This window comes from Juglans regia, chromosome 16, assembly GCF_001411555.2.
Source record: "Juglans regia cultivar Chandler chromosome 16, Walnut 2.0, whole genome shotgun sequence".
Lineage (NCBI taxonomy): Eukaryota > Viridiplantae > Streptophyta > Magnoliopsida > Fagales > Juglandaceae > Juglans > Juglans regia.
In genome coordinates this window covers 17,572,660-17,599,692 of record NC_049916.1, presented here as the reverse complement: position 1 = coordinate 17,599,692, position 27,033 = coordinate 17,572,660, and the positions used below count along the sequence as shown (strand labels likewise).

The window sequence follows — 27,033 nt, the reverse complement described above, 5'->3', positions numbered from 1 at the left end:
AATTTCAGTATCATTTGTTGGGAAAAAGATCTGCTCAAGTTGTTATCTGAACTTAAAGAGCCAAGCAGGAGAGAGAGACACATCACGTAAACTATACAGCGTTTATCGCGAAATATTTATAGACATCAATAAAATGTTATATGTCTATCTCTCTCCCACTTGAAGCCATTAAGTTCGGACAACAACTTAAGAAAACCTTATTATAATATTAATATATATATATATATATTATATTATACATATATAGTTGTAAGAACATTACTACATCCCTATACATTGCAATAAAGTTATATAATGCACATTTAATCCAAACCTAAATCATAAAAATAAAAAAAAATTAAAAAAAAAAAAAAAAACGCACATATATTCGCACCGCTGTTTGCTATTTCCTTTTTCCCCGTCCATGATGACACGATTGTTTGCTGCTTTGAAAGCTCCCTACCATTCTTGCATCTGCAATTTTATAAGAAGCAGGATCAGAAACTCAAATTTTATTTTTATCACCACGGGTGTTAACGTTTAGGGAAAATCATATTTTACCCTCCTAACATACAACTCTTTTCGCAATAAAAACATCACAACATTTTTTTTTTTTTTGATAAAAACATCACAATATTAAAGTAATCACTTCATTCCAAGGCCCCAACTACCACTTTTTCTATAATGTACCTCCACTTTAAGATCTGACCCAATTTTAATGGTTAGATCTTAAAGAAGGAAACAAATTGCATAACAAATTATAAGTTGGAGAGTAAAGTGAGATCTTTAGTAGTTTTTGACAGTCGTTTTGCAAAAAGACAAATTGAGTGGATGCAATATAATTTTCCTCAAAATTGAAAACATCAGAACAGCACCGTGTCCACCAGCCCCCGAACCCCGTTCTGGCTGGATACAAAATCAGATTTAAAGCAAAGGTTTCTCTAGGTCCCATAATAACAAACCTTTGTTTCCTGATTGGAGGTTAAGGGACCATAAAAAAGTTGCAGGACATGTTAAGTTAATTGCTTGAAAATCCACATAGGACCAAAGAAATGGTGAAAATATGGTACAAGAGGGAAACTTATAGGAATTTGGAAAAACCTAAATATACTCATGCTGCAGATTCAGGAGGATATACAGATATAACTTGGTGGATGGTGATACAATAATAAGATGTCCAATAACCTTGAATTTGTTCTTATACCAATCAACATGACAATCATGGTTCATCCGAAAAAAGCATCAATCACAACACAGGAAACACAAATGACCATCATAAATGCTCCATAGAGCTACTGAAGACAGTTGATATCCTAATTTCTCTCCATGTATGTCTTTCAGGATCTAAAGAGAGTACTGGCTGAAGAGCTGTTTAATCCAACCAGTAAATTTCATACCCAACAAAAATTAGTAATAAAAAAAGGTGACAATTCATTCGGTTATCAGTTCAACTCAGCTGATACTTGTACTTTCAGCAAAATATGCAAATTAAATCCAACTCAGAAAATTTTCCAGAAAATCAGGTTCATTTCCAGTTAACCTGTTCCAAAGAATGTGCAGAAACTGCAAACTAAAACAAAAATATGGTAGAAATCACCTGGCTATTTACAAAGGTGTCTATACAATCCAATTTCTTGCTCAGATCAGCGCCAGTATTGAGCCCACCGATGAATGGTCTCAACCATTTGAGGAAACAGTGCGCTAACACTCTCGTTGATAAGATCCTGGAAAAAGTGTATGCACGCTTCATCATCCAAGTCTAAGCGGAACTTCTCCTGAAGCTGTATGGCATAGATAGAGTTCTGGTTAAAACAAGAAACACAAACAACTATGTACTAGAATGAAATACACACAGCACAACTCACCTTAAGAATGCCTTTTTCAGGATCAGAGGCTATGTCAGGAATATTGGAACCCGCCATTAGATGAAAGAGATTTAAAATAAGGTTACTAGATTTCCTGAGGATATTGTAGGCCTCACAACAATATGACTTGAACCTTGTATAATATTGACTGCAGGAGGAAAAAGAAATGAACGACTTAATTTCTTGTATACTGCTTTTGCAGCACCAGACTGGGCCTCTGATGTCACAAATCCACGTGGAACTTTATCTAGCAAAGAGGAAACAAAGGCACCAAAGAGTTTCAACTATTTACCTTTCAGCTCCACCCATAGCCTCAACCATTTCTTTGCAGAGCTTCATTGGTGGTGGAAACGGCTTTGGATCTCGCCCAAGAATGAATCCAAAATCCACATGGAAAAGACGCCCATCATCTCTGAGGAGAAGGTTGTCGAGGTGCCTAGGGACAAAAGACACTGAATTAACAAATGAACTCCAAATTTTTATATTCAGAACTGTTCCAAGAAGTGGAAAAATCAACATGTTATCCGGGTGAAATATCCACGTCATTCCACAGAACAGAACCAATAACATAGTCTATGCATAAAGGAGCTAATGGCATTAAGTCTATGCATAAAGGAGCTAATGGCATTATATTCTAAATCTGCAACGGAAAACCTAAACTCCAAATGGAATTCAAATGTTGCTGCATAAAACATGTGCAATGACCTTGTATATTCTATAATTAATATTAACTGCATCAGTACTGCTGATAATTAAGTGTTGCAACAAAACAACAAGATTTGAGACAAAAATAGTTCTATGTTTCTAATGGATGTAGAATTTTTCACCCTGTCCTTTTCCGTCTTTATAAGAGAGAAGGAAAATGGGCGGGGGGATGTAATATGGGGAAAACGTAGGATCCGCTATCATCGCAGAGGTGAAGGGACTTGTTGTCACCCCAGAATCTCCAATGGGGACCCTGATACCATTGGAGAGAACCAAGAGAGAACCAATGGGTTTGGCGTTGGTGCCTTGTGTAGAGGAATGTCTAGAATCGGGGGTGTAGTTGGATACTTGTCTGGGGATAACGTTGCTCCCCTGGTCTCTCTTCCTCCAATAGCAAACTGGATTCTGCCTAAAGTTAACGAGATTCAGCAGTTTGTGGGAATTTCACACGGAGGATGTGAAGACCAATTTAAAGAACTAATCACTACGATTGAGGCAAGCCACGCGCTTGAAACCAAATCAAGTTTCAGAAAAGCAGGGAGTTCCAGCTTCTTTCTTGGGCAATCAACTACAACGCTAAAGGTGGTAGCTCAACTAGAGGGAAGTCTAAAGAGAAGGCATTGTGAAGACGGGAATCAAGGGGTTGGGGTTGGGTGTTTGGGTAGAGTTTTAGTTCTATGGGAATCAAGAGGTTGGGGTCGGGTCTGGTGTATTTTGGGTTGTTTTTTCACGGACTTTTTGGGTCGTTAGGGGCTTTTTGGGTCATTTTGGGCAAGGTGTTTTCTTGTATACATTCAGTGTACTTGGTTTCTCCTTTTGATATATACAATATTTTTACTTATCAAAAAACAATATGGGGAAAAAGTAAAAACAAAGTTTATACCTAAATCAAGTACCAAGATTTGAACACAACCCTTAAAGGCTCACCTGTCTCCAATACCCAGAATATAAGTGATAACGGAGTAGCCAGCACAGCTTTTTATAAATGTTTCGAGGCAGGTGGCTGTAATGCCAAAAGGCCCATGCTCATCTGGATGAAATTTCTGGAGGTAGCTTATAATGCTACGATGCTCTGAGAGAATCTGGATGCAGAAGGAATGCATAATATGAACCCAATGAATAGAACTTTCAATCATACAAAGGTATTCAGGCAATCTAACCTCCAGATCCAATTGCAAAAAATTAAACAAGGGTGTATCTAAAAAAGGACCTGTGTAGTGTAACTGCTAATCAACTAGTGCCATGCTTGTGATTAAGGTTCTAAAGTTACAATGCCTTTCCAAAGATAACCATTAGAAGATAGATATGAAGTAATAATATCATTAGTTTATAAAACATGTGCATGTGTTTGGGTCAAATCATGCCAAGAAATCCATTGCCCAGCCCACCAAAAGCATAGCCACTTTCATAATCTTTAAGTACATATAGGACTTGTGATACCCCATATGATAAGGATAAGGGTAGGGATAGTGAATGAGATCCCACATTGCTTGGGAAGGAAAAGTTCTTACTCTTTATAAGGTTTCAATGGGGCTCCAATTGTATCATTGGCTAGTCTTTTTGGAGTATAGGTCATGTAGTTTAGGCCTTCCATTGGGACATTACAGGACTGGGCTTGTCATAACACTAAGACACAAGTGCTGCTGCTCCATCTTCCAAATGAATCTCAGCACTAATATGTATTTTTATGTATAATCAACACTAATAAGCTATTCAAGATTGCATTCAAGATTCCTCCATAAAAATAGATATTCTAAAGCATTTGTCTGTTTATGTTTGTTAAACAAAAACCAAGATATGCATTAAATATTATCCAACATATACCTGTATGTGTAGGTATGTATGTATATGATTAAATCATATATTCTAATAGTTTTTAATCAGAGGTTGAAGAATATCAGGGTTGATCATCATGTATAAGGACTTACAGCATGTAAATCTAGTTGTCTAAATGCCCTGGATCCTGCCTCTAAATAGTGAACATGGTTACAAAATTAGTAGAAGTTCGCATGTTTAGCAGCTATGAAGCGACTTTTAAACAAATAATGGTGTCGATTCTCTGTTAAGTGTCAGCAGGTTTTGTAAGAAATTCCATCACTTGCCCAGATAAACTAACAATAAATAATTAAATGGAACCAAAAATATATAACAAAAATTCTCATGTCTTTCTGGAAGCTGTTTTGCATAGATAGCAATTTTATTTGAACTTATCAAAAAGGAACGATGAGCATTAATTGAACCATGCAGTGCAGTTCTCATATCAATGAAGCATCTCCAAAGGTAATAATACCTGTGCTAAAGAACGTGATGGTATGAATTCCATCATGCCTTCATCTTGCCCAGTTGCTAGCACATTATATGGAGTTAATTGCAGATCAAGATTTTCCAATTTAAGCAACCGATCCATGAGTGATACCATTTGAACAACCTATAGGAACCAGATATCCATATAACCCAAGTCAATGGATGGCTGCTCATAGTTCATTTTCCTTTTCCAAAACTTCTTAATCTTTTCAATTTTCTTCTTTAGGTGTATCTCCTGATATTCCCCATGTACTTCGATATTGTTTTTTTAATAAAATGTTATCTTACCTAGTAAGAGAGAGAGAGAGAGAGAGAGAGAGAGAGAGAGAATATGTTTAATAACTACCAATTGGTCTTGCCGAAGATCATCTCCCTTTTTAAATATGATTTTGCAACTTCCACCATTCGCCGTTCGGAAAGTCAGGCGCAAGGGATGCAATGCACTTTTGAATATTGATGACTCAGATGGCACGATACCAGTAATGAGGACATTTGGAGCCAGTGGTGATCGTATTGGCTGCAAAAAGCAACAGGCCAACACATTTACGTGCCGTTTGGATAGTGATTGAGATGAGATGAAAATTGAATAAAATATTATTAGAATATTATTTTTTAATTTTATTATTGTTTTGGGAATTGAAAAAGTAGAATTGTTTATTATATTTTGTGTGAAAATTTAGGAAAGTTGTAATAATGAAATGAGATGAAACACTTTCACTATCCAAACGGGCCTTAATGTTAGAACTAATAACAGTTTTGGAGCTGGGAATAATTGACTAGATAAAACAGAAACATGCTAACTAAGAATAATGTTGCCAAAGAAGAAAGGTGGCCCCAAGTCCCCAAGTCCTGCATTGCCCCGAGGCGTGAGGCACCAAAAAGGAGCTTACCTAAGTGAAGGCTCCCAGTTCTAAGCATAGTTAGCATGCATATAATGAACTAATATACTGCTTGGAATATTACATATGTGAAAAAAACAGCACTTGAATATTATTATCACATGACCCTGTGACTACTGGATAAAGCTGATTTCTAAAATATGTGATCTCTTTTGTCCTTCATTGTTTTTGCATTTAGGCCCTTTTCTGACTTGATATGACACAACAAACAACCCACTTTCATTGATATCTGGTTACGCCTGAAAAATTATATCCCATGACTCAAGTTTAAAATCCACCTCACTATGGTCCGTCCATCTTTGAAGTATTGGAACTTTAAAGAGGCACATGCTCAAGTGCCTAGAACTTATGCAAGTAACTAAGCGCAAAAAGCAATCCTCACTAAATGTGCTTCTCTTCAAGGCTTAAGTGGCACCTTGGTTCACCTCACTACCCTTGACAAAACTAATTAAGCTTCAATAGGTTTAACAGATGACTTGAACAACAGGTAAAGGATACTTCAATCAAAGATATACCTCTTCAAAATAGGTAAGTTCACTAAGAAGACCAGAAAGCAGCTGTCTAAGCTTTTCGATCTTCTTCTGTGTATTACCACGTACATTTCTTACATCTCTCATAATCGAACACAATTGGGCAGTCAATTCTGTCTGACGCACCAAACTTTGCCACAATTTAAATCCGTCTTCATCTCCATTTACACTGCCTGCCAACTGCTATAAAGTGGATAAAATTATACACTGCAAACAAAAACTTGAACAATCTCAACAAGTAAAAACTCACTTCACACCATCAAGCTTGATGTGACAGAAATGCATAGGGTAATACAACTGATCAAAAAAGGAAAAAAAAAAATTCATCGGGTAACACCACTTTAATAGCTCAGCTACATGTGATAGGGAAAATGTTCCATGCAGAACAATCATAAATGACAATGAACACTCTTAAACAAATATTTTCAACTTCAATCCTTTTTCTTTTTTTTTCTTTTTTTTTTATCAGTAAAGTATAATTTTATTAACAAGAAAAGTAGGTATAGCCCAAGTAAACAGGACATATACAAGATACTTGCATGTTCCAAAATGTTATAAGTTCTGAATGCAGATAGAAAGATTTAAGAGAACTTTATCATCTAGAAACCAAAAAAGTACTGAACTACTGATGTGATAACTCAAACCTTCATCATATTCTCTTCCAGAATCTCATAGGTACTGTAGAAACGTTTAGCATACGTAGGTTCATAAAGTTCCACAGCAACGTACCAGCGAAGAAAGCTAGCAAACTCGCTATTGCGCAATGCTGTCAAAGTTCATGGGGTACTGTCAGGTACTACAAACAATTTAACAGCAATGTGTAGCACTTAAACATGCATTCATACACCCACGCTCCCATATGCAAAATATACAAAGGGCGCATACCACGTTGCACAAGGAAATGAGAGAGGCGAGATTTATCAGAACGCTCAAATCGAAGAGCCTGAACAAGTTGAAGTAAATAACACTGGAGTTCTTCATCATCAGCCCTTTCAAGAATGCTAACGGCATATGCACGTACCTGTGAAGAGGGATTACAATTAGGAAAAACATGAGTGCAATTGGAAAATGCATCACTAAAATGAAATGAAGACCTCATCTTTATCTTTGTTTCAGCTGTTATATGGATGTCAAGCAAGTAAATTCAAATGAGCTTTCACAATAGTCTACTTAGTTCAACATGCGCCAATTATAAGGCGCAGATTTTTGCTTTCAAGTGATAACCCACAACAACTGGTCTTAAGGTGGAATATCAAAGAAAATATGTTAGTACGTTAAAAAACTGTGATCAGTGTAGTATTCAATACTAGACTGTCAGCAACATGGGAAACAGGGTAACATCAATCAAAACTGAGCCCTTTAACTATTAGATGAAGTGGTCAAATGAAAGTAATAACTAAATGTACATGCATGCAAGTGTTCATAGCCATTCATAGAGAGAGTTGGAGAGCTTTATACTTTTTTCAACAACTAATTGACAAATTTATTAAGCAAAGACCACATCTTTCACAGGCACCTACCTCTTCACTTTCAAAAACAGGAGAAAGAAGCTCCAGTGCATCACAAACATCAATCATTTCCCACCTACCCATCAATTCCAATGCCTGTTTTGCTTCCTGCAGAGACATCAGTATCAGCATGAGAATCTTGTAAAGCTTCATCTAACAGCTGAGTACCCAGTGCATAATTTTAGTTTGAATTTGTATCCAGTGATATTCTGTGGCGCCTGTTTTCAACCCACGTGATCCCCAAGATAATATATTTGAAACATTTCCCCATCGTACATGATTGTGGGGGCAGTCATGAGGGTAATAGATATTTCAAGTTTGAAAATATGTGGCTGAAAGTTGAAGGCTTTGTGGAGAAAGTAAGGCCGTGGTGGTCCTTGTGTCTCTTAGAGGGCTCACCAAGCTTTATTTTGGCCAGGAAACTCAAAGCATTGAAGAGGGATTTGAAAAAGTGGAATGCAGATTTCTTTGGACAAGTTGATAGTAAAAAATGATCCCTTTTTGAGGATTTACAGGTTTTGGAGGGTAGGGAGATGAGCGCTCCTCTTTTAGAGGAATCTTGCAGGAAATTAGCTATCACTTCGGAGATTGAAAATGGTGCTTTTAATGGAAGAAATCTCGTGAAGCCAGAAATCGCAAGCACTTTTGTTGAAAGAAGGGGATAGATGCACTAAATTCTTCCATCGGGTGGCTAATTCTCATCGTAGGAATAATGCGATTGAGATGCTTCAGGTCGATGAACAGGTTTGCTCAGATCATGATGCTATTAAGAGTCATATTGTCTACTTCTATGCAGATCTTCTTACAGAAAATTCCCTTGGAGACCCAAACTGGATGGCTTGCCCCTCAAGACTATCAATCAATCAAGCTCTATTTGGTTGGAGAGATCTTTTTAGGCAGATGAGGTTTTTCAGGTGATTCGTGGGATGGCTAAGGATAAAACCCTAAGTCCATATGGGTTCTCTATGGCTTTCTACCATGATTGTTGGGATGTGATTGGCGAGGATATTATGAAGGTTTTTCACGAACTTTAGTCATTTGGAAAATTCGAAAAAAAGTCTTAATGCAAATTTTATTTCCCTTATCCCTAAGAGAATTGGGGCAGTGGCGGTGAAGGATTTTTGACTCATTAGTCTCGTTAATGGGGTGTACAAGATACTCTCAAAGGTCCTTGCCAACCGTATGAGTGTCATTATGCATAGCATTATATCAAAACCCCAAAATACTTTTGTGAAGGGAAGACAAATTTTGGATTTGGTTCTTATTGCTAATGGGAAAGTAGAATCAACACAAGAATACCTAGGATCATTTGCAAACTAGATATAGAGAGGGCATATGATCATTGTAATTGGGATTTTTTGTGTTATTTACTTGGGAGACGTGGCTTTGGGGAAAGATGGATTTCGTGGATTAGGCGTTGTATTCCTACTGTCCGTTTCTCGGTTTTGGTGAATGATGCGCCGGAGGGATTTTTTAACAGCTCTAGGGGACTAAGACAAGGGGAAGGGGACGCCCTCTCCCCTTTTCTATTTGTCATTGTTATGGATGCACTCAATCGTATGTTGGTAGCAGCTGTTAATGGAAGTTTTCTTTCTGGTTTTTCAGTTGGAGGTGTTAATATTTCTCACATTCTCTTTGCTGATGATACTTGGGCCCCGTTTGGATTGAGAAGTAATTTCAACTCATCTCATCTCATATCATCTCATCATTACAACTTTCTCAAATTCTCATACAAATATAATAAATAATTCAACTTTTTCAAATTTCAAAACAATAATAATATTAAAAAATAATATTTTATTCAACTTTCATCTCATCTCTGAATCCAAACGGGGCCTTAATTTTTTGTGAGCCGAATTGTGGTCGGTCATATTCAATATTTGAGGGTTCTATTACTTTGTTTTGAAATTGTTTTGGGCCTGAAGGTGAATCTTTTGATGTCTGAAATGGTTTCTGTGGGTATTGTGAATAATGTTCAGGGATTGGCAAACATTTTGGGCTGTAAGGTTTCTTTGCTTCCATTGAAATACCTTTGTCTCCCCATTAGGAGCTGCTTTTAAGGCAAAATCTATTTGGGAGGGTATGTTAGAAAAAATTGATAGAAGGTTGACAGGTTGGAAAAGAATTTATTTGTCAAATGGTGGTAGAGTAAATCTTATCAAAAGTACTTTATCCAACTCCCTACATACTTTCTTTCATTATTTCTGTTACCTGCAAGTGTGGCCTCTCGTATTGAGAAATCCTTTTGTAATTTTCTTTGGGGAGGTATTGGGGAGAAGCCAAATTTCACCTTATTGGTTGGAAAAAAGTTTTTTCTCCGATACCTTGTGGTGGCTTGGGGATGCATAATTTGAGGATCTTCAATAAAGAACTTTTGGAGAAATGGTTGTGAAGATATCACCAGGAAGGAGAGGGTTTGTGGAGGGTAGTTATAGATTCAAAACACATGAGTATTAGAAGGGTTGGTGTTCTAATGAAGTCAAGGGGGCACATGGAGTGGGGTTGTGGAGAAATATTCGTTCCGGTTGGGAGAGGTTCTCCAACTTTTTCAGATTTGCAGTTGGAAGAGGCCATGGTGTTTTTTTTTTTTTTTTTTTTGGGCATAATGTTTGCTACTAGGGCTCTTAAGCATGTTTTTTCCACTCTTTACCAGATTTTGAGTGACAGGGGCCATGGTGGCTGACTTGGTGGTGTGTTCCAATGGTTCTTTCCATTGGAATGTCAGGTTTTTGAGAACGGCTCATGGTTGGGAAACAGAGTGAATGAAAATCGTGATTCTCCCATACTACGGTCCCCATACTGCTGCTTAGGATGAAGGAGAACAAGAGTACTACAAGAGAGAGAAAAAAAAGGCTTGAAAGTCTATTTGGAAAAGAAAGGTTTTGTCAAGTCAAGACTCAAAATCATGCTTCGTTCCCTTGGAAGTCTATTTGGAAAAGTAAGGTGCCGCCTAAGATTGCTTTCTTTGGTTGGACATTATCTCTTGGGAAAATTTTGACGTTGGATAATTTGCGAAAGAGGGGTCTCGTAATAATGGATTGGTGTTATATGTGTAAGAAGAAAGGGAAGTTAGTGGATTATCTCTTACTTCACTATGAGGTGGCAAGAACGTTAATATATAATAGAACGGGAATTGTTTGGGTAATGCTCAAGAGGGTGGTCGATTTGTTTGCATGTTGACAAAGATGTAGGGCCAATTCACATATTGAGGGATGTATGGAAGATGATTCCTCTTTGTATCATGTGGTGTTTATGGATAGAAATGAATGGTCAAAATTTTGAAGATAAGGAGAGTTCTCCGGATGAGCTAAGAAGTTTCTTCCTCCATACTTTTCTTTGGACATCCTCTTGTGTACTTACTGGAACTTGTTTCAATGACTTTCTTGTATCACTTTCTAGCTCCTTATTATGTAACTAGGTACGTGCTGTTTGTACATCTCCTGTGTACTTGGGCTATGCTTATTTACTACTATCAATAAAATGTTTTTACATACCAAAAAAAAAAAAAAAAAAGATAGAAAAAAAAGGTTTACCTGAACATCACTCCATTCAACACATCGGAGAAACTTTGTGAGAGCCCTTTTCTCAGACATCAATGAGAAACGAAATTTCCATAGTAGCTGCCTCTCATCTCCACTCAAAGTCCTTGTTGGTGGGTATTTCAATATTCTTTGTATGGACCTTCAACAAACGAGTATGAAAAACGATATACCCTCAACCTCTTTAAAAATAAATCAAACAAAATGATATTGCAAGATATAGCTAAAAGTAAGAAATTCAATAACTCAAAAGACATTCTAGAAAAACAGGAAATGAATACATTGAAGAATCCAAATGTAGCTCCAGAAAGATCCAAAATCATATGGATTTCACCAAATGCAACGTGCCTAATTACACACATACCCCAGAAATATCCTAAGCCATTGATTTTTTAGAATTCTATCTATCTCACGTGGGTTTTTAAATGCAATGTATATTACATTTTAATCACATTTTTTCCTTCTAATTTGAAAACTTGAGAGAAGCAACTTTTATTTTTCAGAATTATATATTTAGAGAAACGGGCCAATGGGGAATGGGTATTACCGAGCGTCTCCAAGCTGATCAAACAAAGAATTATATATTTCAAGAAACATTTCATGTGCTCCAAGTAGGCATGACTTCTGGTCATGTGCAGGTGGATTCAAGATCTATTCATTCATAAGTATATTACTCTACTATATAAATTCAGATTCAGGATAGACAGTTTGAAGGTCTAAGACTGCTTGTGGAGTTTGAACCCCAATTTCAAACAAGAAAGATTTGTCCAGACACTTTTTCAAGAATAGATATTGTCAGGCTAATCACAAACTAGCAGATCTGGACATTGCTTACAAAATTGGTCCCGATAGGAAATTAATCAGAATGTGTAGAAAAAGGCAAACGTAATATCAAAGCAATGATAACTTTATTAAGTACTTCAACGTGCATGATTTTTTTATTATAGAAGAACTTAGATTTATCAAAGTTCACTTTTAACCCGGAAACCGCTTCAAAACAAAGTAATAATGCCCTCAATGTTTGAATTTGGTTTTGTTCTGCCTCAAAGAAAATCAGTGTATCAACTGCAAACAATAAGTGAGATAGATTAATGGTGCCCCTATTAGGATTACCCACCAAGAATCCCTCGATAAAGCCACTATTCACCATGGCTAGAATCATTTTACTAAGGAGTGGTTTGGATTCAGAGATGAGTTGAGATGGTTTGTGAATAGTAGAATAAAAATTGAATTATTTATTATATTTTGTGTGAAAATTTGAAAAAGTTGTTTTGAAATTAGAAAAAGTTGAATTGTTTATTATACTTTGTGTGGAAATTTGATAAAGTTGTAATGATGAGATGAGATGAGTTGAGATGGGTTACGAATACAAACGAGGCCTAAGTGTCTCCATGACAAGAACAAATAGGAGTGGAGACAAAGGATCTCCTTGTCTTAGACCTCGAGAGCTATTAAAGAAACCATGTAGGCAGCCGTTCACCAATACGGAAAACCTCACAGTTGAAATTCACCATCTAATCCACGAGCATCATTTCTCCTCAAAACCGCACCTCCCAAGCACATAGAGTAAGAACTCTCAGTTCACATGATCATACGCCTTCTCCATATCTAACTTGTAAAGGATTCCCAGCTAGCCAGATTTTAGTCTATTGTCTAGGCATTCGTTGGTAATGAAAACTGAATCCAGAATTTGCCTATTTTTAACAACAGCATTTGGGGTTTTGTAATGATCCTCCCCAAAACCTCTCCTAAACGATTTGCAACCACCTTACAAATATTCTTATAAATCCCATTCATCAGGCTAATGGGCCGGTAATCTTTCACCTCTGAGGCCCCAATCTTCATAGGAATGAGTGCAATAAATGTGGCGTTGAGGCTTTTCTCAAATTTTCAGACTGAAAAGAATTCTTGGAACACTTTCATTAAATCCGCCCTCACCACATCCCAATAAGATTGAAAAAATCCCATGGAAAAGCCGTAGGGGCAGGTGCTTTATATTTAACCATTCTCCTGACCACATTGTGGACCTCTAGTTCCTCAAAAGGCCGCTCCAGCCACAAAACCTATTGTGGATCAATGGGCTTAAAGGCTAGTCCATCGAGTTTTGGCCACCATCCCACCTGTTCAAAAAATCCCACAATATGCTCCCTAATTACAGGAGCCTCCATACAGTCCACTCCATCTATTTTCAGCATCTCAATGGTGTTAGTTCTCCTATGGAAGTTGGCCACTCTATGAAAGAACTTTGTGCTACGGTACCCTTCTTTCAACCATAAAGCTCTTATTGTTTACACTAAGAGATCTCCTCCAGTAACTAGGGGTGGGCAGCGGGGCCCCGCCCCCGCTGCCCTGCCCCGCTTCTGCCCCGCCCCCCCGCATGGGCGGGCGGGCTACCCTGCTCCGCGCATGCGGGGGCAGGGTCCCCCACCCCGCATAGAGAGGGCCTAGCAAGGGCGGGGGCCGGGGGGCGGGATGACCCCACCGAGGCCCCACCCCCACTCCACATATAAATTTTTTTTTTCATATATATATAAATAAATATATTGTATATAAATATATACAATTTATTAAAGACTTAAAATTATATTCAAGTCATTGGATTGCCTATGCCTCCTGGGTTAACCTTTATATAGGAGGCCAAGGCAATACAATAGTCATCCTTAAACAATGTGGGACTTACTACAAAGTCTCACATTGCATAAGGATGACTATTGTATTGTCTTGGCCTCCTATATAAAGGTTGGTCTAGGATGTCAAATCAATCCAAACTCTAAGGGCGTGTTTGGATGTTGAAGTGAGTTGAGTTGAGTTGAGTTGAGATGATAAAATATTGTTAGAATATTATTTTTTAATATTATAATTATTTTGAGATTTGAAAAAGTTGAATTGTTTATTATATTTTGTGTTGGGATTTGAAAAAGTTGTAATGATGAGTTGAGATGAGTTTGGGATCTGGATCCCAAACTCACCCTAACTCAAATGAGTTTTAAGTTTTTTTTATATTTATAAATTTTAATTTATTATTTAAATTATATTATAATTTGGGTCTAAGAAAATATTTTTAGACCAAAAAAATGTTTTTTAAACACAATGTGGTGCCTAGGTGGGGGGCGGGGCGGATGGGATTTTTTCCCCTGCCCCCGGCACCAGGGCGGGGGGAGGGGGAAAAACCCCCAAACCCCGCATGGTGCGAGGGGTATCACCCCTACCAGTAACAACCCTTTCTAATTCAGCCTTTAGCTCAGCCTTCCGAGATGCTTCCTTCATAGAAAGAGCCCTCCCCTCCTGAGTCCTCTCTACCTTCTAAAGCTCCTCCAGCATGTACTTTTTATAGTATCCTACATCACCAAATGATTGAGTGTTCCATAACTTTAAATCATTTTTTAAAGCTTTCAATTTACCCACAAAAATGAAACTAGGGGTGCCATCAATCTGATAAGAATCCCACCATTGCATAACCCTTTCCACAAAACCTTCAGTGTTTAGCCACATGTTTTCGAGCTTAAAATACCAACGCCCTCCCTGAATACCTCCACAATCTAGTAATAGTGAGAAATGATCCGAGCATAGACAAGGAAGCCTCTTTTAATAAAGCTCCGGATAGTGAGTTTCCAACTTTGGTGATACTAAAAATCTATCCAATTTGAACCACGTATGATTATTGGACCACGTATAGGCACCACCCATGAGAGGAATATCCATCAATCCCAAATCAAAAATACACTCTGAAAATTCTATCATTGCTGGTCATAATTTGCTATCTCCAGATCATTCGCTAGGAAACCTTATGACATTAAAGTCACCACCTATGCACCATGGTAAGTTCCACCAACTATGAATTCCAGCAAGTTCTTCCCATAACATTATTCTGTTGTTGTCTAAATTTGATCCATAAATACCAGCAAAAGCCCATAGATAATAATCATCAACATTCCTAAAGGAACATGTCACAATATACTCACCAATAAATTCCTCCAATTTCTCCATGACCCTTCTACCCCACATCACCAAAACGCCCCCCAAGGTAAACCCAATCCATATAAGTACAGCTCCATAAACTCCTAACCACTCTCCTAGAGATAAATTTCAGCTTGGTTTCCTGTAAGCATACTAAGTCCGCCTTCCACTCACGAAGTATGTTTTTCACCCGAAGACGTTTATTTGCCTCGTTGAGCCCACGGACATTCCAAGATACAATCTTGGGCTTCATAAAAATGGAGTTGATCCCCGCCCCTTAGCTCTATATCTACTAGAACTTCAAGAGACCATGTTAGCCTCTCTAGCCCCTGTTGTTTTTTAGAATCTGACTTCTTCAACTGACATTGTCCAACTTCAATGGTTGTTAGTAAAGCCATGAATTGTTCCTCAAAACCCTTGCACTCGATTCCAACATAGTGTTGGATCTCCTTTACTTTATGTAGCACCCACTCAAAGACACTAGTCACGTTTGGCAGTAGGTATTTTAGAGGTATCGGACCCCCCCCCCAAAATGTCCATCTCATCTCTAAATGTCCACTGTGGCTTCATCAGCACATCAACATCTTCCATAGGACAAACAAATCTTTCATCCCCCTCAAATGGGTCATTTGCGACAACTAACATCCCAGAACACCCCAAATCTTCCCCCCCATACGTTGTCTCTGAAAATAGGACTCAGGCTACTTCCAGAGGTTGTTATGCAATCGTCGACAATGTTGCCGATGGAATCTCAAGAGGAGGCTCAGCCCCTCTGTCCATCGACATTGTCTGTCCAAGATTAGCCTGAGAATCTACCCAAAGTTCTGCTACAGAGACGTTATCCCCAGCTACAATCTCTAGCGAATTCAGTGTCTTCCAACGACCTTATCGATGTTGTCTCCACCTGCTGGCTCGTTGTTGGCAACTTCTTGGCTGGGATCAAGGGCTTCTCCGACGTCTCCCTCTACTGCCACCTGATGGTGGATGGGCCAGCATCACGTCTAGCTCTCCACACGAGATGGGCTTCACGGGCTGGCTAGAGTTTGCCTTTGCCCTTGAAAGGCCCCACAAGCTTTGGCCCCGCCAGGCTTTGGCCCATTGCCCTTAGCCAACGTACTGAGTAGTTGCCCCACGGGCTTTATCCTCCCTTCTGGACCAAACCTACGCCCCTGCCAATTGACCCTCTCATGGACATGTCCTAGGCCCAGGCCCACCTCAGCTCCCTCCTCAACGCACCGTACTAGTAAACCGACTTGCTCTTGCAATGCCATCAATTGGTCTTGCATTCTATGTAACGTATTGTGCACGCCATTTTTTGACAAGCCGACACAAGACCTAGCACCACCTTCTTCCCTCTGCAATAGTACTGTGCACGCAATGTTTGTAGCTCCACTTCTGTTATGTTCCCTAGGCTACGCCGACACCTTCGTCTGCACCAATGTGTCCCTATATGATCGAGACTGCATACTAGGCCTCACCTCCGACAGCCTCTGTGAGCATCCTCCTCTGTACATCACACTTTGCTCATTCAAGGAGATCTCTCACAGCACAGCAGCCATTCTCCTCCATCCCCTCCCTTCCAAATCTTCCAGGAAGAAGATGAAGTTACGTCTTCCACCACAACCATACTCCACCATCGCCATAAATCTTCCTCGGGCATTTGAGCACTTTTGTGCTATAAAACTTCTATCACCCTCCCTTGTCAGCACATACAACTCCTTCATCCCCCTCCTCAAGCTTTCCTCCAAGGTCCTAATAAACCATTTCACCACAGCTTTCTGAAGTCTTAACTCCTTCATTACCTGCCAACTCCTTTCTGAAATGAGCACCGAGCCTCCCTCCTTCATCATAACAAAGGTTTTTTATTCAATGACTAATCTTATCAGACCCCCCATGATCAATAACTTATATCCTATACGTTCTAATCAACCTCAGAACGCCCCACAAACCTCATCAAAAGATGCATTTATGGAGAGAAAATACATAGTTTTGTACGGAGAGAAAATATTTTTGCTGCAAAAAAAATCATGCACATTTGTTAGCACTCTTTTTCTTTGGGCCACATCTATAGATTGTTGTGGCCTCGATTTCCATGATTTTCTTGTTTCTATTACTTCTCTCTAGGTGTGACATTTTGTATACCATCTTGTGTAATTGGGCTATGCCTATTCATATCAATATAATCGTTTACTTACAAAAAAAAAAAAAGAGTACTTCAACATATATAAAGTTTAAGTTCAACATTTCTACAAGGTACTCAAGTCAAAAAGCCTGAGCGAAACCAGTTTAACTTACGCATAGTAAGTCAAAAATTTGCAAGTTCTAAAATAGTAACAGGGCAATCATTAGGTAAAAAATGATTGGCCAGGGCAAGGCCAATTATCAAACTTGTCCACTCAAATTTGCAAGAGTAAATATTAATGAAGATATTCACAATTCTCCTTGCTCACGGTTTAGGTTTACTAAAACAGAAATATTAGCAAAAAGAAAAAATTTTGCAACACAAATTCATCATTTGTTTCATAGCTCCCAGATCAACAACAATCAACTCAATTGAAATTGCAGCAAACAAATCATTTTCCATTATGATCCAAGTGAGAAAACATAGGATGGCCATGGAGGACATTGTGAAAAGGAGAAGCAAAAATAAAAAATAAATTTCAGATTAATCAAAGAACAAATTCAACTGAATCTTGAAGCACAAATTTAAAGCTTACTTTCTCTCATTAGAGCTTGGCTTAAGATCCCTGTCAATAATACCACGAGCTAAACTCCTAGCAAGCTTTAGTTGCTTGTGCTCAGAAGGATTTATCTTTCCGACTTCCGGGTCCCAGACATTGACAATTTCATTCGTTGAAGTTATAGGAGATGGTAATAAGAAATTTGCTCCTGATTCCTACATTTCCAATAAATTAAAATCACTACATATAAAAAGTAAAAGCCAAATGATAATTGCTACCATGTATAAATTTTGCCTTCATATTGCCTCTAAAATCTGACATAAATGCTATTATATACATGCCGACAATTACTGCAGTCAAAACCTCTGTATTTATTTTTAAAAAGGATTGAGTTCAAAAGTGCCTACAAGTTTATAATGCCTATTTTTTTTATATAAGTAAAAGAGTTTATAATGCCTACTTAGGTGCTCATGGAATTGAAAAGGGGGCAATACTTAGGGAAATTACCAGGATCTTCTCCAGCTTCTTGGTTGTATTAGAAAATAATCTCTTCAACTGTCATAGCTAACTGCCTAACACTAATACTATAATCTAAATGATAAAGAAAAGAAAGAATCTAGAACATATTAAAGGGAAATAAAATTGTAGTGATTCTATCAGAAAAATACAAGCGCCTGATAAAAGTAAATTTATGAAATATACAAAAAGCTGTGATCAGTCCATGTTAATGTTTAGTCAAAAGATAGTAAATACTATCAGGCAGTAGAAATTTATAAATGTGTATAACAGCACTACCTGAAAGACAACCTGATGTTCAAAGCTAGAAAAATCAACGACCACGTACAGATGAGAACCTCCATTTTTCAGGCTTTCACGATCCTTTATTCTGTCCATAGCTTTAAATGTGAGGCGATCAAGCCAATCGACAGGTTGAATCTGTCCCCTCTCATACCTATTCACAAGCTTTTCCAAGCGCTCCAGCTCCCCACGCTCATGCTGTGGGACCTGTAGAAAGATAATCCAAATGATAGAGAAAAGGATCAAACCGTTTCATAGAACTACAAATGCAAAGAGCTAGAATTTCATATCCTTAATTGCTAATGACATATTTAGAAAACCTTTCCAGGAGTAGTTGTAGGAAATGACCCATCTGCTTCTTTTCCTGGCCAAAGCCTAAGCTTTTGCCTCCCTGTTTTGAGTTGCATTTTGCTATTAAATAGAAGAATTGTGGCTCCACCAATCAATCCTTCATCTTTTCCACATGAAACATCCCAAACCTACATATTCAGTAAGGTTGAGGAAAAACGCTCAGCTTCTATGAACGTATAAAAAAATTAAACCTAAATACACTTTTCACCTATAGCTACCAGGTGCAAAACAATTTCCCTCCTAAACTAGGGCGAAAATTTAAAAAAAAAAATTAGAAGTTTTTAAAAAAAAAAAAAAAACCTAATAAACAAGCCATTTGGAATTGCTCAACCAAACTCAACTATGAGTTCGGTTACCCAATGAGCCATTTGTAAACACAAAATTATAATCGATTATTAAACAATACAACTTGTATAAAAAGTAGAAATAGATTAGACTCCTATTAGCTCATATAAACTTGTATACTTCACATTTTTCATTTTTCACAACATAATTGTTAACTTTGCAATTATATCTTAAGCGTTTGAAAAGATAATTAAATGAAAATCATGTTTTTGATACAATAAATGTTGTTTAACTCCTATGGATATAATCATCGATATATAAATATATAAACTAACAAAAATTTTAGAAAACCCAAAGTTGGGTCATCAAAATTTGTAAAGTTATAAAAGATGATATAAATTTAAGTAACTCATAAATAAGCTCAGCCTCATTTGAAAAACAAATAACCTATTTGAGAAAGAAAAACTCTGAGATAAGGTTAAGCTCACTCGTGTTCAAATAAAATTAAACAACAAAGCTTGACTATCTGCTAACTCAAACTCAACTCGTTTACACCTATAACACCTTATAATAACTCATTCCTAGATAGCATTCCTAACCTCATAAGGGAGGCGGTTTTACAACACTAAACTACCAACACTGATACATTGCACCTTCAAACTACTAGGAGCTGGAAAATTGCACCGTTTTCCAAATCTTCCCATTAAGATGACAAAAAATAAGTAATGTTGCACAATCTTAGCTGTAGGATCCTAACAAACGGTGCTATTTAACATTCAATTGTAGTTATGGGTGTAACATGTCGGTTTTGATAGTTAGAGGTGCAAAGTATAAAATACCTTATAGTTTAGGAGTGAAAAGAGTTATTTAACCAAAACAAATAACGTATACATATTAAGAACAAACGCAATAACCAAGATATAGAACTTGCCTAAGACAAAATCATAGAAAAGAAAAATTGTGTAGAACCACAAAGGTTAGGGGACTAAATGTATGGATTGATGTTTCTTGTGTAAGAATAACAAGGAATCTGTGGATCATCTAATGTTACGTTGTGAGGTGGCTAGGTTCTTGTGGGATGAGATCTTTAACTGGATTCGTGTGGCATGGGTTATGCCTAGAAGAGTAGTGGAAATTTTTAAGTGTTGGACAAGTCTTAGGGGTAATGTTCATATCGCCGCTGTGTGGAAATTCATAACTCACTATATTGTGTGGTGTTTGTGGATGGAGAGAAATAATAGGTGCTTTGAAGACAAGGAGCGTTTCTTAGATGAGTTGAAGAGATTCTTTTTTGCCATGCTATTTTCCTGGGCTTCTGTCATTGTTTGTAATGAGGACAGCTTTCATAATTTGCTTGTATCCATCTCTAGTGCTTAGTGGTTATTAGGTGTATTTTGTGTATTCAGTGTACACTTCTTGTGTGCTTGGGCTATGTCTTTTACTATCAATTTACTTATAAAAAATGTATCACCAAAACATGTGTTGACCACCAATAGCTAACATATTTTCACACTACTAATTGCTCAACAATGTAACAAAGCATTCCAAGGAAGGCAGAATTGAACAACTAAACTGAACAATGCCTTGGCCTAAATTATTTAGTATGGCTACATGAGTCTGAAACGAATATTTTGGTAGGCCCTGGACTTTATAGCTTGTAGGTACCATATACATAAGCAGATGGTTGCCAACTTACCGTTATAGCAAGCTGTGAGTGAACAGTTAAATCTCGATATTTAGTGCTCAATGTGATCAGATCATTCCAACAATATGGTGGTCCAGTTGATTCCAGCCTGGCACAAAAAATAAAACCTAAGTAGTATAAGACAGTGATACAGTTGACATGTGTGTGCATGCATTGTATGTGCGCGCGCGCATGTGTAGAGATAGAGAGCTGCAATAAAAATAGTTGATAGAAGAGTGAAATAGCATGATCTCAAATGTGAAAGGAAAAATAAGCAAAGAATTAGCCAAATATTAAATCCTTCAAGAGCAAAGTTTTAGCCCTGTGAGATCTTGCAACCTACCAATTTTATAACTAAAACTGAGAAAACATAAGTTAAAAAACAATAGGTTAAATAATACAGAAAATTCAACTAAGCACACATAGGCGTTGCTCTTGTATATGTTGCGTATACTTGGGCTTTTACCTATTCTTTTGATCAATAAAATCTTGTTTACCAATCAAAAAACAATAATACAGAAAATCCAACTTTCAGAGAGTGCAGCAAAACCCACTTTGTGGGGCAAAGAAAGAAAATGAAAACATTCAATATAAACATCCTTATGCCTGTTTGTGCCTGTGCATTCCTGTGTTCCTGAAAATCGAATGCAAGAACATAATTCAAAGAAAACCTTGTTCTCGTGGGGAGGCCAAATGGAGTACCATCAATGTATAATGCGCATTCAACATATAGCTCTGCTCTTCTCTCCTCTGTTGGGGCATCAATTTCTGCAGGAGAATTGAGTATGATGTGGCTTAAAATGTATAAAGATGTTACTTTATTTCTTTCATATCACTAATTTATAGCAGTTTAGCCCTGATTTTCACCCCAAGCCCTTTGGGCAGCATTCCTTTACCTAGGGGAAGGGGAGTTACAGATTTATAGCATTTTGACACTGATTTATAGCATTTTCAACTGATCTTTGACTGAGACTATGAATGATAAGAGGTCGGTAACACTCTTTCGTTGTGCATACGATTGCACAACTCAAACCACAAGGGTAAAACAAAACAAAAAATGCAAGTTGGTATCAATTATAAAAAGGTATAACACCTGGCTATTGAATTTTCCAGATATCACGTTTAGCAATTTCTTAACTGATTTTTTTGCCAACCCACTTTCACATCTCACGCCACTAATTGGAAAGTGCATAAAGGCTAAAATTTCAATAAGCCCACTAATTTGAGAATCCCGAGCACTGAACATTCCAGAATTCCCTCTAATATTTTCAGGATCTTGTTTTGTAACCAAGCACACGGTACTGGAAGCTTCAACGAATTTTATGGGTAAAAGGAAACGGAAGAGTAATGATGTAATTAAAAAGGAAGAAAAAGGCACCTGAATTAGGAGACTTGGTAGGGAGCAAATTACCCTCCAACCTCTCGATGCGAAAGGTTACTGGAAGATTGATGTCGCAGGACAAGAAGAACCGGAACTCGGTCCCGCTCATAACTTCTTCTTCTAGCCTCTAGGGATCACAGGCTCACAGCCTTGGAATTCTGAACGATATGGTTAGGGTTTGCGTGGAATGTAATGGAATCTCTACAATTTCAAATACACCCAACAACAGCTATGACCCGCACACAACATCTGAGCTCCAATTCTTATATTCTCGATTCAAACTCAATTAATTTAATAAATAAACGAGGAGTTATATTCAAGTTTTATGTACGTATGCATGTGAAAAAAATTTAGAAAAAGTCTACGGCCACATTCTAGATCCTCGTTCGGATTGTGAGTTTATACCAATTTATTTAATCTCATTTCATCTTATTTTATTATTATAAAATTTTAAAATTTTTACACACAATATAATAAATAATAATATTTGTTTAAATCTTAAAATAATAGTAATATTAAAAAATAATATTATAATAATATTTTATTCAACTTATTTTATTCTAATTCATTATCCAAACCTCACATAATTCTCTCGAGACTCCATCCGATTAACGTGGCAACAGCCACAACCCCTTTATTATTAAAAAAAAATGCGGCCTGCTAAAATTTTAAAAAAAATATATATTTATGTTAAATAAAAAAAATGAAGAAGAACATATATCTCCGATCCGAAGAAACCCTAAGTGTCTCCTCCATCCCTCCCTCCCGTCCACCCTCTCCCAAATCAAACCCTAAGACCATCTTCGACTCCCCAAGACCTGGAGCGTCACCACTAAGCCACCTTTGTCACTTGTCACCATTGCCTCCATCCCATGGATTCGCAGATGTAACCTCACCATTGAGCCACTGTCACGCCATCCAAAGGCCTGAAACCCAAGCCCATCACCATTGAGCCTTCGTCTGGGATCTAAAACCCAAGCCCCTCCCCATTGAGCCACCGTTGCTCCATCCCACGCCTGAAACCCAAGCCCTTCACCATTGAGCCACCGTCGCTTTCATCCCAAGGCCTGAAACCTAAGTCCCTCACCATTGAGCCACTATAACCGCCATCCCTCCCGCCCACCCTCTCCCTAAAACTATTTGTCATTTCAGATCTGTTTGACTGCCTAAGGCTTGATGCCCATTTCTTTCACCATTGACCCACCGTCACCGCTCATCTCCATCCTTCTCGTCTGTCTCATTTGATTACCTTAAGACCTTCACTTCCATCTCTAATGTCCTATCCTAAATTTAAAATCATTAGAGCTCTGTCGCATTTCTCTGTTGGATAGGCCAACCCCCTCACCACTGAGCCTACCATCGCCGTTGGTTGTTACCATGGTGCAAACCTCTATTGGCTCCCTCACCTAAAAACCAAGGTTGTTACTTTGTATCTATCATGTAATCTCTTCTCTATTTTAACTTTTCTTACATGAATGGTCTCTCGAATTACTCTATGAATTTTTGTTTGCTAAGATATGTCTCATGCACATTGTGATAGCTAATTTGAGCCTAGAAAATCCAATTGAAATGGCCTTAGGATTATAGTAGTTTATAAAATTATAGAATGTATATAAAGAGAAAAAAAAAACAGTTTAGTTTTCAAAAATTGGATTAACACTTAGGAAAGTATTCAACTTGTGTCATTGGCAATTTGGCATTTAGGAAATTATAGAATGTATTCTAAGGCCTCATTTGTTTTCATATCTCATATCAACTCATTTCATATCATCTCATCTAATAATTACAATTTTCTTAAATTTTCACACAAAATAAAATAAACAATTCAATTTTTTTAAATCTTAAAATAAAAATAATATTAAAAAATATATTCTAACAATATTTTGTTCAACTTTTAACTTTAATCTCAACACATCTCATCTCATCTATGAAAACAAACGGAACCTAAGTGGAAAAAAATAATTTAATTTAGGAAAGCTGGATCTCATAATATTCTATTTAATATATTTTAGATAACAATTTACAAAAATAATTAAGATTGGTTCTTATCGTCATAACACAATATAGGTAGAGTGGAGGAAAGGCCATAGTCAAGACAGAGTGGAGGAAGGGCCATAACACTATGCTTTTTAGCACTTTATTTTTATGGGCCTCTGTCATTAATGTCAATAAAACTTTTATGGGCCTTTATCAGCAACTAGACCGTATTGATCATGTGTAACAGACTTTAGCTCAAAAGTCCTGCATGAAATGACTAAGAATAACAAATAAATTTTGAATAATAGGGGAAGGTACAGAAACTTAGAAGCAAATATGTGATAATTATTGAATGAATACTCTAATAATCTTGAAAGCATCCTGTTAAATTTTTAGCTTACATATGTATATGGTTTGGGGCCACCCCATTTAGTCATAGCTACCTCGATCACAAAGTCTATTTATATGCTGGATTTACAATGTAACATGGTTATTAAATTACCTTCACGCTTTTTGGTTATGCGAAATAATATTTGAAAATTTTTTTCTTCTTAGAGCTTAGTGCCGGTTTTTAGATTGCCAAAACCTTGAGGTATTTTATTTATTCATACTCTTGTTTGATAAGAAATGATTGGTAATCTTGATTTGCTAATATGTATTGTTCGATTTTGCAGGTTGGACATTCTTGTGGGTTTGTGTGGTTGATATGACCAGAAAATACCACCATATAGTGAAAAGAGAATCAACCAATTAAAAACTGAATTTCAAAAGATACAACTAACAATGGATATCGAAACAACTCGACATCGACTAGAAATAGAGGCTGAGAGGTGCAAGAGAAAACTTGAGGTGTCAGTTTAGTTTTATTAATTTCAATGTGATGGGTACTTTATTTATGATTTTATTTTGAAAATTCTGAGAAGACAGTGTGAGCAATATGTACTTTTCATGTCGTGGATACTTTGTTTATGATCCTATATGAAGTTGTTTGTATTTTACATAGAGCTTTAAGCTTTTTAATTTTTCTCATTAAGCAAGTAATTCATTGTATCAAATGATTACTGTACATCTATTCTAGGTGCCACATAAACAGGTTTTTATTTTTCAGCTAAGGAAACAAATGCAGAATAAAAAAGAAAACATGTTGCAGTTAGTGCTTTTAGGTTTCGGTTTGTAGGACTCTTCACATCCAAAAGAGTACAATCCTCATTCGCCAAAGTAAAAAAATGACCCTTTAAAGTTTGACTTGAACATTTATGCACAACTAAGGACAACAGGGGATGATCCTTCAGTTCTTGCAAGTTTTGAACATGCACACAACTAACATGGCAAGCACGTAAACATTCAAGAAACAAAGACAAAGAATCAATGACTATAATTTATTATCACAACTTCTCACCATTGTCAACAGGCAAGTTAGTTCATATGTTCATTTTTAGTACGTGTAATGTCCTAAGAGATGATCATATTTTGAAAAGAACGTATAAATTAATGGGTCTTTCAAAAGATAGAGTCATGCATGAAAGATGCATCCATTTTTAAAATATTAAGATGGTGGATTTTATACATTTAAATTGGTAGGAGATGTAAAGTATGAGTGTTGTATCTCAAATACCTGATTTGATGAGGACAAGAAATACATAACATTGTATTAAAATTCATCATCTCTATACACAAACTCAAACAAAATATGCTAATTATTATACTCATCTTATGTGCAAATATTACACATAAGTCATCATTACAAAAAAAAAGATATCAAACTTGATCAACAAAGCATTAAAATATTCAAGAATAACAACGTCTGGAATTTACAATAGCTACATGTTTATAAAGACAAGATACACTAAAAATAGTCATCTCCACAAAAAAATATGTCATCTCCACCAATGAAATAGTCATATCATCTCCACCAAAACTACATCATTTAGAAATAATGTCTCATATTATCATCCTAATCTAAGAAATTCAACCTCCCATTTGCACCTAAATGAACAAAAAGTCACTACTACCATCTAAAAAAAATAACATATTGTTGTCCATATTTCATGTTGACACTACCTGCATTGGAGGAGCAGTCGATCCAATATGAAGAGCCTCCGTAGTGTATACTTGATCAAGTATGTACTATGGGGGGCATAAAAAAAATGTTAGCCACGCACTAAAAATATGTTATACCATAATGTCGTTTGAACTACCTATGAGGAAGGAGCAGTCTATCCAATACCAAAATAATTCATAGTGTATACTTGATTAGGTGTATACTGTGAGAGGCATAAAACATATGTTAAAAAAATCAACGCACTAAAAATATATTATACCATAATGTAATATGGATTACCTGTGAGGGAGGAGCAGTCCGTCCATCACCAAAATAATCCGTAGCAGTTGAAGGAGTTGAAAAAAAGGTTTGCGCATGTGTCCAAACTTGACTTTGTTAATCCTATAGCCATTTAATATGGGCAATGATCAATATTATTTTTGTTAATATGTGTTTGTAAACATACAAAATATAACAATAATAAACAACAAAAAAGTATCTGGGTTTGAGGGGCCTCTGTGTGCCGCTCACATTGCATTCATTTGGTAA

General features: G+C 37.0%; 1 protein-coding gene across 2 annotated transcripts; it reads right to left on the bottom strand.

The window, feature by feature from the left end:
- Window positions 1–6: 6 nt before the first annotated feature.
- Window positions 7–22,758, bottom strand: LOC108986778 (phosphatidylinositol 3-kinase, root isoform). 2 transcript variants are annotated; one of them, XM_018959536.2, is made up of 18 exons: window positions 22,464–22,758; window positions 21,757–21,853; window positions 21,098–21,194; window positions 19,086–19,244; window positions 18,763–18,972; window positions 18,004–18,182; window positions 11,324–11,471; window positions 7,803–7,898; window positions 7,168–7,303; window positions 6,927–7,048; window positions 6,268–6,465; window positions 5,200–5,370; window positions 4,840–4,977; window positions 3,477–3,631; window positions 2,137–2,280; window positions 1,845–1,992; window positions 1,577–1,760; window positions 7–453 (listed from the first exon to the last, which is right to left on the bottom strand). In XM_018959536.2, exons 1-17 carry the CDS (start codon window positions 22,573–22,575, stop codon window positions 1,623–1,625), a joined length of 2,448 nt encoding a protein of 815 aa, XP_018815081.1. In that variant the 5' UTR covers window positions 22,576–22,758; the 3' UTR covers window positions 7–453; window positions 1,577–1,622. The 2 variants fall into 2 exon arrangements, with proteins under 2 accessions (XP_018815081.1, XP_018815082.1); XM_018959537.2 differs by having other exon boundaries at window positions 6,268–6,462.
- Window positions 22,759–27,033: the final 4,275 nt, after the last annotated feature.